Source organism: Peromyscus eremicus, chromosome 20 (assembly GCF_949786415.1).
Source record: "Peromyscus eremicus chromosome 20, PerEre_H2_v1, whole genome shotgun sequence".
Lineage (NCBI taxonomy): Eukaryota > Metazoa > Chordata > Mammalia > Rodentia > Cricetidae > Peromyscus > Peromyscus eremicus.
The window spans coordinates 10,223,847-10,242,146 of record NC_081436.1 but is presented as its reverse complement, the minus strand read 5'-3'; the positions used below and the strand labels follow the sequence as shown (position 1 = coordinate 10,242,146).

Here is an 18,300-nt window from a genome sequence, read left to right as displayed (position 1 = left end):
CACACAGGAGCACATAATCGTCTGTAACTCCAGTTCCAGGGAACCCAAAACCCTTTTCCAACCTCTGTGGGCACCAGGCATGCACATGGTGCACACATATATATTCAAGCAAAACACTCATACACGTAAAATAATCCAAAAAATATAAAAGAATACACTAATGAAACTATATTACAAATTTACAAAACAGCTAGAAATATACCCTAAGCCCTGGCTCTGAATAGTCTTGCATATTTTAACATTAAGTGCATGTACTAATAGAATTTGCATGTCTTCCTGATATGAAGGTATATTTGAGGTAGACTGAAATAAAGGAAGATGAAAGGAAAACAAAATGCCACACTAAATAGCACAGTTCGTTTCTCCAGTCTCATAGTATAGAGGATTCGGGTCTCCAGTCATAGAGAGACAGTCTTTCTGGGACCAGAGCAAACATTGACAACACTGTTCTCTTAGATTATCTATGAAGCATTAAGATAATGTGGTTATAAAAATGTATTTTAATGGCATTTTACCTAGAATGATAGTAAAGGCTCACATTTACCAGTGTGTTAGAGAGATGTTAAGAATCTTACATGGGTTAACATTTAATGCTCCCTCGAACCACATTCATCAGATACGGCCATTGTTACCCCCGATGTACAGACGGGAAGTAAGAGAATGTCCTCAAGTTTGCTGAGAGGAGACTGGAGCAGCAGGCGGCAGCACTCACCCTCCAGCCCCTGTGCCTTCCCCCCACAGACAGGTGAGTGTAACCGCTCAGGGCAAACCTCAGGGCAAACCTCACCTCCTCTCAGGCTGTTCTTTCGCGCAGAGAAATTAAACGTATTTTATGAAAATATACGATCACTATTTTGTCATAGGAACTAGAGTATTTCCCCATCACAAGTATTTAAAATTGGATATACTAGACATTTATACATGAAAAACAATGCAAAAATAACATGTTTGAAATGAACATAGCCAGATAGTTGGTATTCCATTGGAAGTATCTTAGAATAAAACAAGTTTTACATCTTCATTTAGCAACACTAAAGAATGAGGTATCTGAATGTTTTCATCACAGACTTTTACTGTATGCAATAAACTGTATTCACAACTAACATGTTACAAGAGTACCACTGTATCAATAAAAAGTACTGCAATTGAACAGAGTTACATTACCATGAGAAACCAATTATCACAACTTTCAGGGTCCACAGTTTTATTTTTCCTTCAAACGTTATCATGGCATGTTTTATGTGATAGGTTATATTCAAGTTAGGTCTTGTCTTTAGGCTGATTTACATTTCAGAAGCCCCCTATAGGTAGATATATATTAAGCAAATGGCTAGAGAAAACAAAAGAATTTAATAGAATTTAAGATGTAGCATGTGGTTTCTAAAATGGATTTTCAAATACAACATAACATACTTCATTAGTTGTAAACAAAATGCAAAATCTGAAGTCATAAAAAATATTTTATTGGAAATTGTACATAAGTGAGTGGGGCTGTAGATACTTTTTATTTCAAGATACTGATAAATGCATAAATTGAAGGCTGTATCTGGAACTAGGGTACTATGGTTTTCATACGAGTTGTTATATTTAGCAAAAGGCCAATTAAACTGATTTAAGATTAACCTCCCAGTTCTGTGCAATAGTTACCATGTTTATATTAATTAGATTCACATGTCTATGACTGTGGCTAGATTTGGAACGAGGAAACAGTGATAAACTATCATTAAGTTAAAGCTTTTCCAAGTATGGCAAGTTCTTTTCCGTTTTTGCCAGATGCTTATACTTCTTTAACTTTAATGTCTTAGAGAATACAGGAAAAACCAGTGTTCAATGACAATAGCACTAAACCTGAATTAGAAAGCTAAACAATCCATATTTTATTGTTTACAATTCTGCTAGTAAACATTACAATAAATTGATGCTTTGAAAAATAAGCAAACTAACAAATAAAAACTGCAAAAATGGATAAAACATAACTCAGAAACAATAATTTAGTAAAAACATGTCAAAAACATTGGCAAAGGTTCATACAAATTCTTTATTTAATAACAACTTTCCTATTTAACCACACCAAGTACCAGCAGGTGCATTAAGAGGATAACTATTAAGAAAATCCTGTTGCAGCAATAGTTGATTAAGTTGATCTCTGACTTGCATACATATAACTATTTGTTTCACAATTCTCAAATAATACATATTTAGGCAGCTTGCACTATGTAATAAAAAATTTAAACTCATTACATGCCAATAGTAGAGAATTCAATAATTATGTGTTAGAATTCACTAAACTATAAGTGAAAATAGACTTACCAGTAACACTGCATAATGAATAATTCAACCACATTTTCATGGCATTTAACAGCAGAGACCAAAACGTTAAGTCTGGAAATGTTTGGTAGCTTACACTGCGATAAAATCTAATAAGTCCTGGAAAAATTCATATTTCATGTAAAACTCAAATTATGGTTAAGCATGAATGTGTCTGTCATGAAAATGTGGTAGTTCTTGGCATAATCTGTATTTCCATGGGAGGACAGGCGAGACTAAGAGGAGCAAGAATGTTTAGTGAGACTCTCCGTTCAGGGATGAGGCTTCCCCTCGAGGCGAGGAGGACCTGGACATGCCCCGCTCCGTGTTGTCAGAGCTGCAGCCGCTCTGGCTGTGCTGATCCCCAGCAGCAGCACTGGATGCCGGCGCGGACTTAGCTTTCTCCTTAAAGTCTGTAATAATGACTGTTAGATCTCCAACAGTGACTTCCAAATGCTGGGCACTACTCCGATCCACATTTTTTAATCTTGGTCTAAACACAAAAAAAGATGAGATTTTAGGCAAGCTTTGCTCAGTATCAAATTTCTGAGTACATACTAAATAACTAAACAAAAGTAATAAAAGTATCACAAAATATTATAATACATATTAACAATAACCAAACAAAATCACTCATGAACTTTCAACCTAACAGATGGCTGACAGCCTGGATGTAATGGTTTAACCATGCTTTAAAATCATACGCAAGTTTGCAGGTAGCTTAATAATTTTATTCTAACATATGTTTTAGGGCAACAAAGACACGACTGTACCACAAAGGCAGTTGACAAACGCTAAGGCGGGGGGCTGGAGGGATGGCTCAGTGGTAAGAGAATCCAGGTTTGATTCCTAACACTCATGTGGCAGTTCACAAAGTCCTTAACTCCAGTCCAAGGGGAGGCGAAATTCTCGTCTGACCTTCGCAGGCACCAGGCATGCACACAGTGCACATACATACATGTAGGCAGAGCACTCGTACACATAAAACAATGAAATAAATACATCTTTAAAATAAAGCTAAGGCTAGGCTAACCTCTCACTCCACTGCTGTACACTGACGGTTATGACAAGATCCACAACCATGATCATTGGTCAAAGGTCATGCAACTCTCCACTCATGATTCTGAATAGCACTTTCCTGAATGTCAAGTACCTCTTTTTTTTTTTAATAAAGGAAGAAGAATAGACATAAATGTCTTCTAAATATCTACTAAACAAGGAAAGCCTCTTCACATTTAAGCTTATATTTTGACCTTTCCTAATTTCCAACATAACTTTCAAGATCAGAAAAATTTTGTGATATTTTATATTGAGATAAAATAGTTTACTTTCACTTTGCATACAGAAATATGACCAAAGTTTAAAATAGAATATTAAATGGTTATTTTTATTCTTTCAAACACCACAAAACACTTTCTTACCTGGTTTTTTTGTGACAGTTCTTTTTGCTAGTTGCTTCCTTTTCACTTTTTTCTTTTTCTACTTTGTCTTTCTTTTCTTTCTTTGACTGGGTAGGGGGCACAAACTGCTGAGTAACCTGCTGTGCGACCAGCTGGGAGACAGGTCGAGGTTTCCTGTATGTACAGTAAAGAGAAAGGCTTTTATTATAACTTAAAGATACATATTTTTATAAAAAGAATAGCATGCTATGAGAATATCTTTTATGAAGATTTCAAGTATAAAACTCCTTATCTGTAAAATATAGATTTTCATGCCTGCTCAACAAAATAGAGCAAACAATCATAACAGTTAAAATTTTAAGTCCAAGATGTAAACTGTATATAAAGAAACAAATGACATTATTTAAAATGTATGTCTGTGAAAATAAGGCACATATGATAATAAACATGAATTTTAGACATTTAACACCAAAGTTCATACTCTAGTTTCTGTTATCAGTGCTGAGGCTGAAGGACATGGCCTCACACATGCCAAGTATAAGCTAAGGCACTCCCGAGCCCCAAGAAGGTGTTTTAGCCCATCCTTCTTCCTGTGCACAAGAGCTAAGTCTCTATAGTAAAATCGGCTTGTTCCTTCTCTAGGCTCTTTAATTCCGTCATTGATTGTGTATGTACTGTCAAACTCATTACTGAAATCACTGAGACTCCTCTGTCTCTGCTTACAATCTTCCTATGCATTTCTGATGCTGGAATATGCCCAACTCCAAGATTTTCCAACTTCCACATTTTAAAGGTACTTATTAAAAACCTACTGCAGGACTTATTTCAGGGTATATGCATGGCTTTTCCTTTGGCTCTAGAATGAACAAGTACCCTATCACCCCAGATCAAGAACCCCTCCAACTTTGACAGATTTTGGGCAACTGAAGCAAGATTCAGAGAAAATAATCTCTAAGTTCCTAAAAAAGAAAGAAAGGTGGAGGAGGAGGAGGACAGAAAGTGGAGAAATATGAGCAAAACAAAATCACACTTTAACCCGTGGTTTATAAATGATGGTAACTTTATTGACTAGGAAATCCTATTAAAAAAAAAAAAAAAACCATTGACTAGAAAATCCTATTTAAAAAAACGAAACAACCAAAGAACTTGGAATGTATAGCATTAACCAAGATCACACAATTGTGTGGGGGGGTGGGGTGGGGGGGTGGGGGGGATTCAATGCTGAGAACACTAGACATCCTCCTGTGAACTCAGAAAGAAAAAACAAACATGCTTTCCTTCATCTGTGGATCCTAGCCCATGGTGTATGTGCATGTATGTGAGCACAGTACAACATGCAGAAAGAGACCATGAAAGGGTCCACATAATAGGTGACAAGGAAGGAGTGAACACAGGGAGGAGCATTTGAGTCATGAAAGAGGATATAAAGCTAATTGTTATTCTTGTTTCAACTCTTGTTGTGGTTTTTTTCTTTTCTTTTCTTTCTTTCTTTTTTTTTTTTTTTGGTGAAGGGTAAGTGCATACAAATATATTTGCTAATACAGTCTTAACATCTAATGTGAAGCTTCATAACTTCAGAATAGCTATTCTAACTGTATAGAAATTCATTTAGATGTTCAGAATTTTGATCTAGCTAATTTGAGTATGTAGTTTTTTGGTTTTTTTTTTTTTATTTCCAAGTTCTTTCTTTCTTCTTTTTGTTTTTGTTTTGTTTTGAGCTAGGATTTTCCCTATGTAGCTTGGGCTGTCCTTGAACTCACTATATAGACCAGGCTATCTTCAAACTCAGAGATCTGACTGTCTCTGCCACCCAAGTGCTGGGATTAATGTAGAAGCTTTTTTTTACAGTAAAGTTTCAATTAAAATTTTATTTTAAAAAATCCTATGCTACACTGGATAGGGTATTTTAAAAAATCTTTGATGTCTTAATTATAGCAGGACAAAATAGGAAATGAGAAAATATTGCATAAACATTAAAAGTTTGAAGGCTAACAGGGTATAAAGAAGCAGTGTGCAAAACAGATCTCAGGAAATGGGCTGTTGATGTGTGATCCTAATTAGTCTTAATAAATAAAAACCCAGAGTCAAATGTTAGGGTGAAAGCTGAAAGATCAGAGAAGCAGAGCAGCAGCCTATAGTAGATAGATGTTCTGTCTATGACCTCGAAGCACTGCCCCTAGAGATGCAGCAGGTAACTGCTCTACCTGCCTATGACCTTGAAGTACATGTCCCTGGGGCGTGGCCTCTCAGCAACCCTTAAGACCTGAGATACATGTATGCATTCTCTTCTCTGCTTTGTGATTTTGGATATGGGACTGACTCAGGCAGCCAGAACAACGTTCCAGAACCTGCGACTACTTTGTTCTGTACAGTGAGTTTTTCCCTCTAATAAATTCCTTCGCCTGTTAAGCAAACTCCATGGATTTCTCGCTATATCTGGCACCCAACGTGTGACACAAACCCACAACTCTAAGATTAAGAGTCTCATGCTCTACCAACTGAGCTACCCAGGCTGGCCACAAACTCGTGATCCTCCTGCCTCCACTTCCTTCAGCAAATCCTACTGGCATGCACCAGGAGAGAGATGGAGAGGAGAGAGATGGCTCAGTGGTTAAGAACACTGACTGATGTTCCAGAGGACTCAGGTTCAACTGCAGCCACTAGAAACTTCTTACCTCTATGAAATCTCAGACCAAATGGGGTGGGAGAGGGGAGAGATCCTGTCTCCACCCACCTTATATTCCTGTCTCCACCTCCCTAGTGCTGGAATTAAAGGTGTGAGCCACCACCACCCGACAACATTTCTCTTTAAACTGGTTCAATCTCGTGTATGTAGCCCAGGGTAACCTTGAACTCCTGATCTTCCTGCTTCCTCCTCCCAAGTGCTGGGATTAAAGGTGTATGCCACCATTGCCTGGCCTCTATGGTTCACTAGTAGCTAGCTCTGCCCTCTGATCTCCAGGCAAGCTTTATTTGTCAGAACACAACCAAAACATCATACAACAAACAGGCTGTGAACATTTATAGCCTACTTAGTGTGAAATACTGGAAACACACCAAAGATAGACGTACACTAATTTTAAAATAGGTTTGACAGAATCAGGGTTAGATGTCTGAAGAGTTTACATTTACAGTGCTTGAGGAGATGGCTCCGCGTGAGCCATGTGCTGGCTGTGCACCTGAGTTTGGATCACCAGCACTCAGGTAAAAAGCTGGACATGCCTGAGTGGATGACAGCTGGGGCTTGTTGGATCAGCCTAGCAAGTTCTAGGTCAGTGAGAGATCCTAATTCAGGAGAATAAGGCTGGGGGTGGCGGGAAAGGAATGCTAGGGAACATTAGACATCCTCCTGTGGCCTCCATGGACCAAAAAAAAAAAAAAAGAAAAAGAAATGGGGTACTGCCTCTAAGCTTACTGGCCAGGATCAACTCTACTTGACACATAAGGGTAAAGACACAATGTGAAAGTAAGAGAAATAATTATTTCTTTATCTTTCTCAGTTATACCCAAATATGGAAAGAAAAAGCTGAAAGGTATGGCATGGCTGGAGTATGTTTGATCAGGTTAATGTCTAATAAATAGTGAGTCATTTCAAACTCTCTAAAACAGAAAATGTAGCTAAGAAACGGTCATTACAGGGCTTTATAAATCTCTGGGTCTCTCCATTAAATTACAGCTTTGTCACATTCATATACTATGTTTTGTATTGTCATTACTTTTACCTCAAAATTTAATACAAATGAATATATAAAAATACTATTGAAATAAATTGAAAGAGGAAATCCTGGGGCTGAGGAGATGATTCAGCTCTTGCAGAGGACCCAGGCTGTTCCTAGCACACACATGGCAGTGCAAAGCTACCTGTAACCCCAGGTTCCGGTGTCCTCTTCTAGACTCCTTAGATAACTTAGATAGCTCGTGTGCACACACACACACACACACACACACACACACACACACACATACACACTCGCATGCATGCATCCATGTATGGTATGCATACATACACAAAGGAAAAACACATACACATAAAGTAAAAATTAATCTCTAAAAAGTGGAAATCCTGACATTTCCAGCCATTAGCAAATTGAAGTGCCTTATTATTGTCACTATAATATATCACATTAATGTCAACTGTATTTGGTGTTACCTTTAGAGAAAAATAAACAGTTATCTAGTTCTCCTAGGTGAAGGAACTCTGGTGAGTCTGAGCATGGCAGACATGGCTCTGGCAGGCCTTGCCCTTCTCTCCCATGCCCTCTGCCTTGCTAAAAAACCATTAGATCACATTCCTAAAGCTAGACACCAAGGTCTAGTCCCTGATTTCGCCACTTCCTCCTCCTGAGGCTGACTACCAAGATTCAGGAATCAAAAGCTCCCTTTGGCTCACCTAATTAACATGCCCAATTAAAATTAAACACCCCAACCTAACACCGTTATAAACTGCCATGCTCCTGTGTGCCATGTCGGCCTCCCTCCCTTCTTCCTCTTCCCTGTCTCTCTCTTCCTCTAGCCTGTCTTTGTCTCTTATTCCTGCCCACTGTCCTCCTGAGGTCAATCAGTCCCCTTTGTGCTGAGAACTGAGTCTCGGGGTCCTGAGCCGATCCTTTCCCTTTTACCAGGTACATCAGTGATCACGGTGCACACCATGAACAGTCTTAAGAATTCACCATTATGCTGTACTGAGTAACTTTGTGACAACAGTCTCCAAGCTGACTCCATCAGCTAGATGACACTGCTTCACAATGTCACACTCCCACTTTCATGCACGAGGAAAACAATCCTGACTGTGCAACTCACAAACCGTACAAGATAGTTGCTACTCTGTCTTTTCTATTCTTTTAAGTCTTATTTATTCTTAACAGATATTCTCTTCCTAGAACATCCCTAGAATAATTATTCCTTATGGGGCAGGTGATGACATGCAGGTTAATCACTGTAAAGCATCTATTAGTAAGGTATAATTTACATCATAAATCCATAAAATTGAATTAGATCCTTCCTTTTTTTTTTTTTTAAAGATTTATTTATTTATTGTGTATACAGCATATGTGACTGCAGGCCACCAGATCTCATTACAAGTGGTTGTAAGGCACCATGTGGTTGCTGGGAATTGAACTCAGGACCTCTGGAAGAGCAGTCGGTGCTCTTAACCTCTGAGCCATCTCTCCAGCCCCTAGATCCTTCCTTTTAAATGAACTATCAATCTAGAATATTCCTAAAGTACTACACTCTCAATTGGAAGAATAAAATACTTGAAAATATTGTATTCCAGGAGGCAAAACCAACAGAGAACTAGTTGAATTTGTCAGGGGAGAAATAGACTGTATCAGGCTATTAATGAATTATAGTAGATCTCTACTACAGTCCAGCAATCCAGAAGTGGAACAATGCACTCTAATGTATGCCTGGATAAACAGGGATAAGGAGCTGCCAATCATATAAGGAAAAGAACTGGTAGGTCTAGGTGGACAAGCATGGCCTTCTCTAAAGAGAACCAATACACTTGATCTTGGGCATGCGAAATGCCATGGCTGGAATGTGAAATGTCTCCCACTGGCTCATCATGGGTTTGGACAACTGGTCTCTAGCTGGCAGTGTTGTTTTGGGAGACAATGGCACCTTTAAACAGAAGTGGACTGGACCACTGTGGAAGGCCTTCAGGGTGACACTGGTTTCTGGTTCTGGCAGGAGTTCTGCTCCCTGATCTGCCAGATGTGAAGAACAGCCCAAGCTATGGTGCTCCCCCTGTGGTGGTGGACTGTACTATGAAGCCATGGGCCATGCAAACCTCTTCTCCTTTAAGTTACTGTCAGCTATTTTATCATGGAGCTTGCCAGTTTTATAAACTTGAGTGAAGCTGGCCATAGGCAAGCAGAATTGTAGAACCAGTGCTCTGAGAAGCAATTGTAACTATCAGCTCTGTATCCTGTGTCTTTTATTTTTAGTCATCAATATATTTTCTGTAGTATTCCTTGCCTTCAAAAATGCTATTCCTTAAAAGAGACTCATGGCTTTTCAAAGTACTGAGAAAAAGTGACAGTTGACCGCTCAACCCTAATCAAGACATTGATCGCATTCCATGCAAGGCTCAGGCAACAGTACAGATGAGGGAGTAGAAAGAATGGATGAACCAGAAGACAAGGAGAAGGGCTGAGATATACTATGTCCTAGGCACGATACAGCCATTGCAATTGTGATCCCAGAGTAGCTGTGGGTACCTCCACTAGACCTGTACAAGATTGGGCCTCTTAACAGTCAGTCATGGATGGGGAAGGGGCTCACGGAGCCCTATCCATCACTGCTGAACTACTGATTACCAATGGCTCCTGTGGGATACCGAGTCATTGCCTTCCATTGTTTACCCATTAGAGAGCTCGCCAGACTCCAACAGAGAGTCCAAACCCAGAAGGCCCTGGTTAAACTCACTGTGTCACAAAACAAAAGAAAAAAAAGTATGAATGTAGGAAAGGGGTTTGTAGGGAGAAGTAGGGGGTTAAACAGGGTACGAGGAACATAAGAGAAGATACAGGGTGAGAGTCACCAGAATGCATTAATATGTAAAAAACTATCATATAATAAAATTCATTCTTAAAAGGTTTCTAAGTAATTTTATTTTTTTCTTCTTTTATCGTAGGCTTTTCTAGATGTATATTATATAATACTCCATTGTTTTATTCCTGTTCTAAAGATAATTATATAATGATTATATTTCATTTGAAGACTATAACTTTACCTCAAAATTCTACAACTGATTCAACTTTAAATGAAAAGGAGAGAGTGTGGGGGAATAAATTTATTAACTGAAATGAAATTCTCTACTGCTCTTCAGATGCTGAGTGAGCTTTAAAACTCCTTCACTGACAACAGTGGGGGCAGTTTCTGATAGTTCTTTAGGATGTCTAGAGAGGTACAACTCCACCATCCATGCATTATCTGTCCACAGTGACCCTAAGAAAGTGTGAGCTCTCTTTTACTTGATGAGAGCAATCTGCTAAATGAGAGAGTAGGGTGTGTACCCTAGCCAAATGCTGAACCCCCAAAATTTCAGCTACTCTCCTCTCAGTTAACTACATTATTTTAGATTTTAATTCTACCACAAAAATTATACATACTAAAACTGGGAACTACGCCAAAAACAAAGCACACCTTTCAGCCTTTATCACATTAGCTCTCTGTGAATCGGGACACTATAGTAGTTCTTCACTGTCCGTGGTTAAGTCCAAGCAAAGCTCAAAAATGTTACATGAAAAATTTCAGAAACAAAGTATTGTGAGACCATATTCACATTACTTTTATTTCACCATATAAAAACTGATCTATTTTATTATTACTGTTAATCTCTTATTGTGCCTAATTATAAATTAAACTTTGTAAGAGTGGCACTCTCTGTGTGCACATACATGTGTATACACACACACAAACAGTACAGAGAGGGTTTGGTACTAACTAGGTATCAGGCATCCAGTGGGAGGGAACCTTAGGATGTATCTGTTATGGACAAAGAGTATGACTGTAGTTATTAACACTCTTTTACCATAACTACAATGACTGACGTTCTTTAAAAAAAAGACATATTTATTTTACTTTATGTGTATGAATGTTTAGACTGCATGCATGTTTGTAAACCAAGTACATGCCTGTTGGATTCCCTGGAAATGGGGTTATGGATGGTTGTGAGCCACTATCTAGTTATGGGGAATTGAACCTTGGTATTCTGCAAATGTAACAAGTGCTCTTAAGCAATCTCTCCAGGCTCTGACTCACATTCTTTTCCTCCTCCTTCCTTCTCCAGTAAATAGCTTACTTATCTCTGTGTCTTTAACTCCTCTTTTCGTGCAGACACATTCAAAGAGCAATTTCATGTAAGTTTGTAGCTTCAAACACCATCAACAAATATTCTGTGGTGGTACTACATCCTCTTTTTCTGGCACTCTGAATGAGTGTGTATGTGTACCTGTCTACTGGGTGTATCTTCTCAAACTCTGCTTGATCATAACCTGATGTCATAATTGGTCCTTACAATTTGCTCTTCCAGGAAAAGATCTCCTCCGCCCCCAAAAACTCTTGGCCATGGGTGTGGGGTGGGGAAGGAGACTAACAATTTTATACTACTTCTACTCTGTGACCAACTGCAGGAAAAGGTAATTGTAGGACCTATGGTCACGCGAATGATCACTACATCATCAAGCAGGCCTCTCTTCTGAGATGCTTGGTTTGTTCTTGTTTGTTTGTTTGCAGCCCAGGGGATTAAACCCAGGCCCTTTGCCTGCCAGACAAGTGCTCTACCACTGAGACATAGCCCAAATAAGTTAACTTTCTGTAGGACAAACCAACAGGAGTATGACATTGTTACCTTACCCCCAAATTGTTTAACTACTTGGTATGACATACATCCTCTTTTAGATTCCTCTCGTGTAGTACTTTTCCTATAAGCTACTGGTCATTCTTTAAAGGATGCTTTATTTCAGTTTTGATAGCCTTTCCTATTGCAGTAACAACTGCAACTTCATTTGATTTAGAATCACCCAGGAGGCTCATGTCTAACATGTCTGAGGGTGTTTCCAGAGAGGTCTAACAGAAGGAGAGACCCGCCAATGGCCTGGGGTCCCGAGCTGAATAAAAGGGAACAAGAGAGAAAGCACACTGTACACCAGCATTCATCTCTCTCCTTGGCTGCAGATACAGTGACCAGACACCATGCTCCCACCACAACCAGAACCACACTCACCAAACTTCCTGCCCTCACGGACATCCTCCCAAGCTGAGAACCAAAGTATTTCCTTCCTCAAGTTACTTCAACTGTTTTCTTACAAAAAAAAAAAGTAACTACTACATTTGTGTACTTTGTTATAAAATGAAATGTCACGCTTAAAATTGTGTTAAATTTTACATAGTTCTGGCTAATAAATATATAAGAAAATAAACAATCAAGACAGGTATGATGGCACATGCCTGTAACCCCAGTACACAATGTTCTGAGCTACATAGCGAGTCTGATTTCCATCTAGTTCACACAGGGAGATTCTGCCTCAACAGTGAATAACCCCATTAACTAAATTCTATTTCTGTGAAAAGACACCATGACTAAGACAACTTGTTTTTAAAAGATTTATTCATTTATTTTATGTATATGAGTGCTCTATCTGCACGTATACCTTTACACCAGAAGAGGGCATCAAATCCCACTATAGATGGTTATGAGCCACCATGTGGGTGCTGGGAACCAAACTCAAGACCTCTGGAAGAGCAGACAGTGCTCTTAACCTCTGAGACATCTCTCCAGCCCCTGACAACTCTTATAAAAGAATGTATTTAACTGGGGGCTTGCTTACAGTTCCATAGGGTCAGCCCATCATCACGGTGGTAAGCATGGTGCCGGCCAGGACAGTAGCTGAGAGTTGCATCCTGGTGCAGTGGTGGCAGGATGGCACAGAGGCACAAGAGGGAGAGAGAACGAGTGTGACATGAGCTTTTGAACCTCAAAGTCCACCCCCAGTGACACACTTCCTCCACCAAGCCACATCTCCTAATCCTTCTCAAATAGTGCCACTCCTGCTGACTGAACATTCAAATATATGAGCCTATGGGGGCCATTCTTATTCAAACCACCACATTAACATTATAATTTTATGCATACTCATAAGCTCACTTCATTTTCAAAATACTGGTACCAAGTTGAGAGACAGACAGGCACTCAATAAAGACCTGAAGGATGAATGAAACAGTCCTTTTATTCTGAGTCTTCTGTCATTCTCTTTTGTAAAGGAAAACTGTCCTCTCAAAACATGGTCATCACGATAACAAGAGTACTTGACATTTGTGTTGGTTTCCAGTTTATATTCTGCTTTAGGAAGGCTCAGTTTCATGTGTTTTCCCTATAGAGAAAATTACTATGTATCTCTGTCTCTTACTATGTATCTTACTATATATCTCTATATAGAGAGATATATAGATATATAACGATATATATACCTATATATCTATATATATACCTACATATCCACATATATCCACACTATATATATATATATATATATATATATACATACATACATATATAATCTTACTAAAATTTGGTCCTATACACCCATCATTCCAATATAATCACTACTTCATGTGCCCAACAAAAATCAAAACACATTCCTTGGCTAGGCACAATGTTGTATGGCTGAACTCCAGTATATGGGAGGCAGAGGCAGGAGGATCTAAAATTTAAGGGCAGCCTGTCTTTAGCAAGACTGTCTTTAAAAAAGGAAAGCCCCGCCGGGCGGTGGTGGCGCACGCCTTTAATCCCAGCACTTGGGAGGCAGAGCCAGGCGGATCTCTGTGAGTTCGAGGCCAGCCTTGGCTACCAAGTGAGTTCCAGGAAAGGCACAAAGCTACACAGAGAAACCCTGTCTCAAAAAATCAAAAAAAAAAAAAAAAAGGAAAGCCCCAACAGTGGTCAGGGAAAATATTCATCATGCTGCTCTCAGGCCATCCCACGAAGGAATCTTCATCTCTAACATAAACTTGGAATCTGTTTCTTTGCCAAGGTGTCACTGGAGGATGTGGGGGGAGTCTTTAGATGTTTCAAAAGACTCATGCCTTTTGAAATGTGCTCTCTCTCTCTGCCACAGAGGTCTCTACTGGAACTGACCTGAAGGCACCATACAAGTTCCCAAAGGAGGAAAGCAACCAACAGGCCTACCCAGTTATAACACTTATGAACCACAATGACCAGCATGGCATGATAACTCTAAGTAAGAGGCTGAAATAGTGGCATGCATACACTGGCAGGAACCAACAGCTCTCTACTTAAGACTTACAACCTACTCAACAAGAGTAATACCATGCCTGGTACTAGAAACCTAATTAACTAATAACTCAGTGATGGGGAGAAAGTCTATTATCTCCAGTTCCAGGGGATCCAATGCCTTCTTCTGGTTGCCATGGGCACCAGGCATGCAGATGGTGCAAAGATATACATGTAGGCAAAATACACACACACACACACACACACACACACACACACACAAACATACATACATACACATAATGTATGAGACTACGATAAACACCCCTCAATTAGACATTACCTTTCATTTCTAGACCAACTTTAACCTAATGGCTAGGATTATCTCAACATCCTCTGACTGTTATCAATTCAGAAATCTATAGTTTAGTTAGACAACTCAGAAAATACAGTGCAGAAATTAGGAAAAGAAATACGCTAAATGGGGATGTGATCTCTAATTCAAACTCATGAGCTCTACAAAGAACCAAATGAAAAGCACTCCTTCCCCAGACCTAGTTTCCTGTAATACTACTATTTCGCTCTAAATGTGATTTTTTTTTTAAATTTACCAGAACGTGACATACTTCCACATTCAGTATGTTCCAAGGATACTACTAGAAGACTGAGATACCTGGGGTACAATGGTATAATGTCCAACAGCTTGACACTGAAGTAAGACTGCCTAGAATTTTATTTATTAGTCTATTATTTGTGTGTGCGCGCGCGTGCGTGTGTATGGTGTTTGGAATCAAAGCCAGGCAAGCACTCTAACACTGAGCAACACCCTCACCTCCTTTCATGGTGTTGGAGTGTAGCCCGTGATAAGAGCTGCCCTAGGAAATCGAAGGACCTTTGTTTGATCCCCAACCTGGAGGAAGAGATCTAATTTCTCTTTTAAAAATGGTAACTAAAAGGAGCAAAAGTTTTATACAGCACTCAACAGAAGACCAGAAACCCTACCTGATAGAAAAGAAAATGGAGAATGGGCTTGAACTCACTGGCAAGGAAATGATTTTCTGAATAGGATGCTGATAACACAGCCACTAAGACCAATAATTAATAAACAGGACCTCATGAAACTGAAAAGCTTCTGTATGGCAAAGGACACCATCATTCATACAGAACAGCACCCTATAAAATGGGGAAACATCATTATACTTCTGAGAGCGGGTTAGTTTCTAAAATATATAAATAACTAAAAAAAAGAACATCAAGAAAACAAGTAATTAAATTAAATCCAATTAAAAACAGGATATAGAACTAAACAGAAAGTTCTCAAAAGTTGAAACACAAATGGCTGAGAAATGTATAAAGTAATGTTCAACATCCTTAGCCATCAGGGAAATGCAAGTGAAAACTACTTCAGAATTTCATCTGACCCCAGTCAGAATGGCCAAGATCAAGAAAACAAATGGCAGCTCATGCTGGTGAGGATGTGAAGGAAGGGGAACACTCATCCATTGCTGTGGGAGTGCAAACTTGTACAGGCACTATGGAAATCAATGTGGCTGTTCCTCAGGAAGATGGGAATCAACCTACCTACCTCAAGATCCAGCTCCATCACCCAAAGCACACTTCATCCTACTACAGATACTTGCTCAACCATGTTCACTGCTGCTCTTAGTGACAAGAAACTGGGAACAGCACAGCTGTCCATCAACTGATGAATGATAATGAAAATATGGAACATTTACACAGTGGAACACTATTCAGCCGTTAAAAATGAAATTATAAAATGTTCAGGCAAATGGATAGAGCTAGACAAAAATCATCCTGAGTGAGGCAACATGAGCCTCAAAAGATAATACTGCATGGTTTCCCTTATATGTTGATGCTAGCTTTTAAGGTTTTTATATGTGCATTATAATCCAAATAACCACAGAGGTTAGATACTTAGTAAGCAGCCAGGGAAGACAGGATCTTACAAAGAAAGAGGAAATAGCATAGTGTTATGGAGAGACAAGGGGGAAACTAGAATAGAATGAATAGAGAGGGGGTGGGAGAGCAGGATAAAGGAGGGAATATGTGGAGGGACAGCTAACACTAAAAGCCTTTTGAAAAACTGTATGTATTCCTAAAATATATACATATGTGAAAGGATCCTAAATGTAGCCATCATATAATGGTGGAGACAATGTCCCAACAAGACACCTGCTGCCACCACTAAAACCTCCAATGCCCAGGAATAGTTGGCCAACACAGAATGAACATGTTTTGTTGTTTGGTTTGGTTTGGTTGCTGGGAGGATGTTAAGGATGGGAAAACATAATTGAAATATATTGTACGAAAATTTTAAAATAAAAAGTATATGCATATTGAAAAGAAATACTTTATATGCTGTCTTACAATACACATTAACAAACATTAAAGAAACAATTGTTCTTGAATGTTACTCTGGGTTTTAGGGCAACTGAGTCCATGAAAAGCTTGAGCAAATGTGTCCAAACAGTACCAGAGACTGACTTAGGGATGCATCTCCTCAAGACCTTAGTCTCTCCTTCGTTGTCATCTTTGAACAACGTGGCAATGCTGTACTCCAAAGTCCTGAATCAAAAACACGCCCAAGCAGTTTGTCTTCTCCTCCTTACTCTAACCTGGCTTTCCCAGCTCCACAGGAGGTGTCAGGCACTGCTGCGTTCATTTTTCACTTCATTCCCCTGGTGGTGACCAGTCCCTCTAAAACAGTGCCCAGTGAGCCTCACATCTGATGCCATCCCCACCACTATACACTACCCCCACCTTAAAACAGCTCAAATGAACAAATGACTAATGAAATGACAAAGTGGGACTTCTAAGTCTGGGTGACTTCTGTCTTACTCATCTGGATCACTTGCTCTGGGGAGCCAGCTGCTACGTCTAAAGGACTTGCTTAGCAGCCTTATGGAGATGCACACATGGCAAGGAATCAGACAGTCCTGTCAACAAAGGCCAGTGTGTGTCAGCCATCTCGCAAGGAGGTGCCCCCAAGGTCAAGCCATCAGATGAGTGCAGCCTCAGTTAGCATTCTTTCCGATTTCGTCCCCACCCTGTCCTTCCTCCTCCCCAGGGTTTGACTAAACTGACTAACCTGGAACTAATCATCTTCCTGTCTCAATCTCTTAATAGACTTGGTTGTAGGCATGGACCACCATGACTGCCTCAGCAGAAATTAACTATAACCTCAAAGTAATCTAGAGCCTGAAATATCAGCTAAAAACTAAGGCAAACTTATGACTTACTGAAATTGAGAAGATAAATGTTCTAAAGCAATTTGTTGCAAAAAATAATCATAAATCTGTTTACTAAAAATTTCTGAATGAGCCAGGTGGTGGTAGTACATGCCTTTAATTCCAGCACTTGGAAGGCAAAAACAGGCAGATCTCTGTGAGTTCGAGGACAGCATGGTTTACAAAGTGAGTTCTAGGACAGCCAGAACTGTTACACAGAGAAACCCTGCCTTGAAAAACGAAACAAAAAAAATCAATAAAAGAGAGGGAACACAACAGAAAGAAAAAAAGCAGGGGGTTGGAGAGATGGCTCAGTGGTTAAGGGCAATGGCTGTTCTCCCAAAGGACCCGGGTTCAAATCCCAGCACCCACACATGGCAGCTCACAACTGTCTGTAACTCCAAGATCTGACACTCTCACAGACTTACCTGCAGGCAAAATACCAATTGCACATAAAATAAAAGTAAATAAATTTTAAAAAAGAAAGAAAGGGAAAAGTGGAGCACTAAGGACATAGCTCATCAATGCACTTGGATCACTGGCTCTGGGGAGCTGACTACTGTGCGCAAGTTGGCAGAAGCTCAGAAACATTTTAGGCTACAACAGT

General features: G+C 39.5%; 1 protein-coding gene across 4 annotated transcripts in view; it reads right to left on the bottom strand.

Annotated features, from left to right (window-relative positions):
* Nucleotides 1-1,052: 1,052 nt before the first annotated feature.
* Yaf2 (YY1 associated factor 2) overlaps nt 1,053-18,300 on the bottom strand; it is a 67,459-nt gene continuing 50,211 nt past the window's right edge. For 3 of the 4 annotated variants that reach the window (XM_059247530.1, XM_059247531.1, XM_059247532.1), the window contains exons 3-4: nt 3,729-3,881; nt 1,443-2,800 (exon numbers count right to left, since the gene is read on the bottom strand). In XM_059247530.1, coding sequence (XP_059103513.1) covers nt 2,563-2,800; nt 3,729-3,881 — 391 coding nt within the window. In that variant the 3' untranslated portion in view covers nt 1,443-2,562. Of the gene's footprint in view, nt 2,801-3,728; nt 3,906-18,300 lie in introns of all 4 variants that reach the window. The other variant, XM_059247533.1, reaches the window with a different exon arrangement.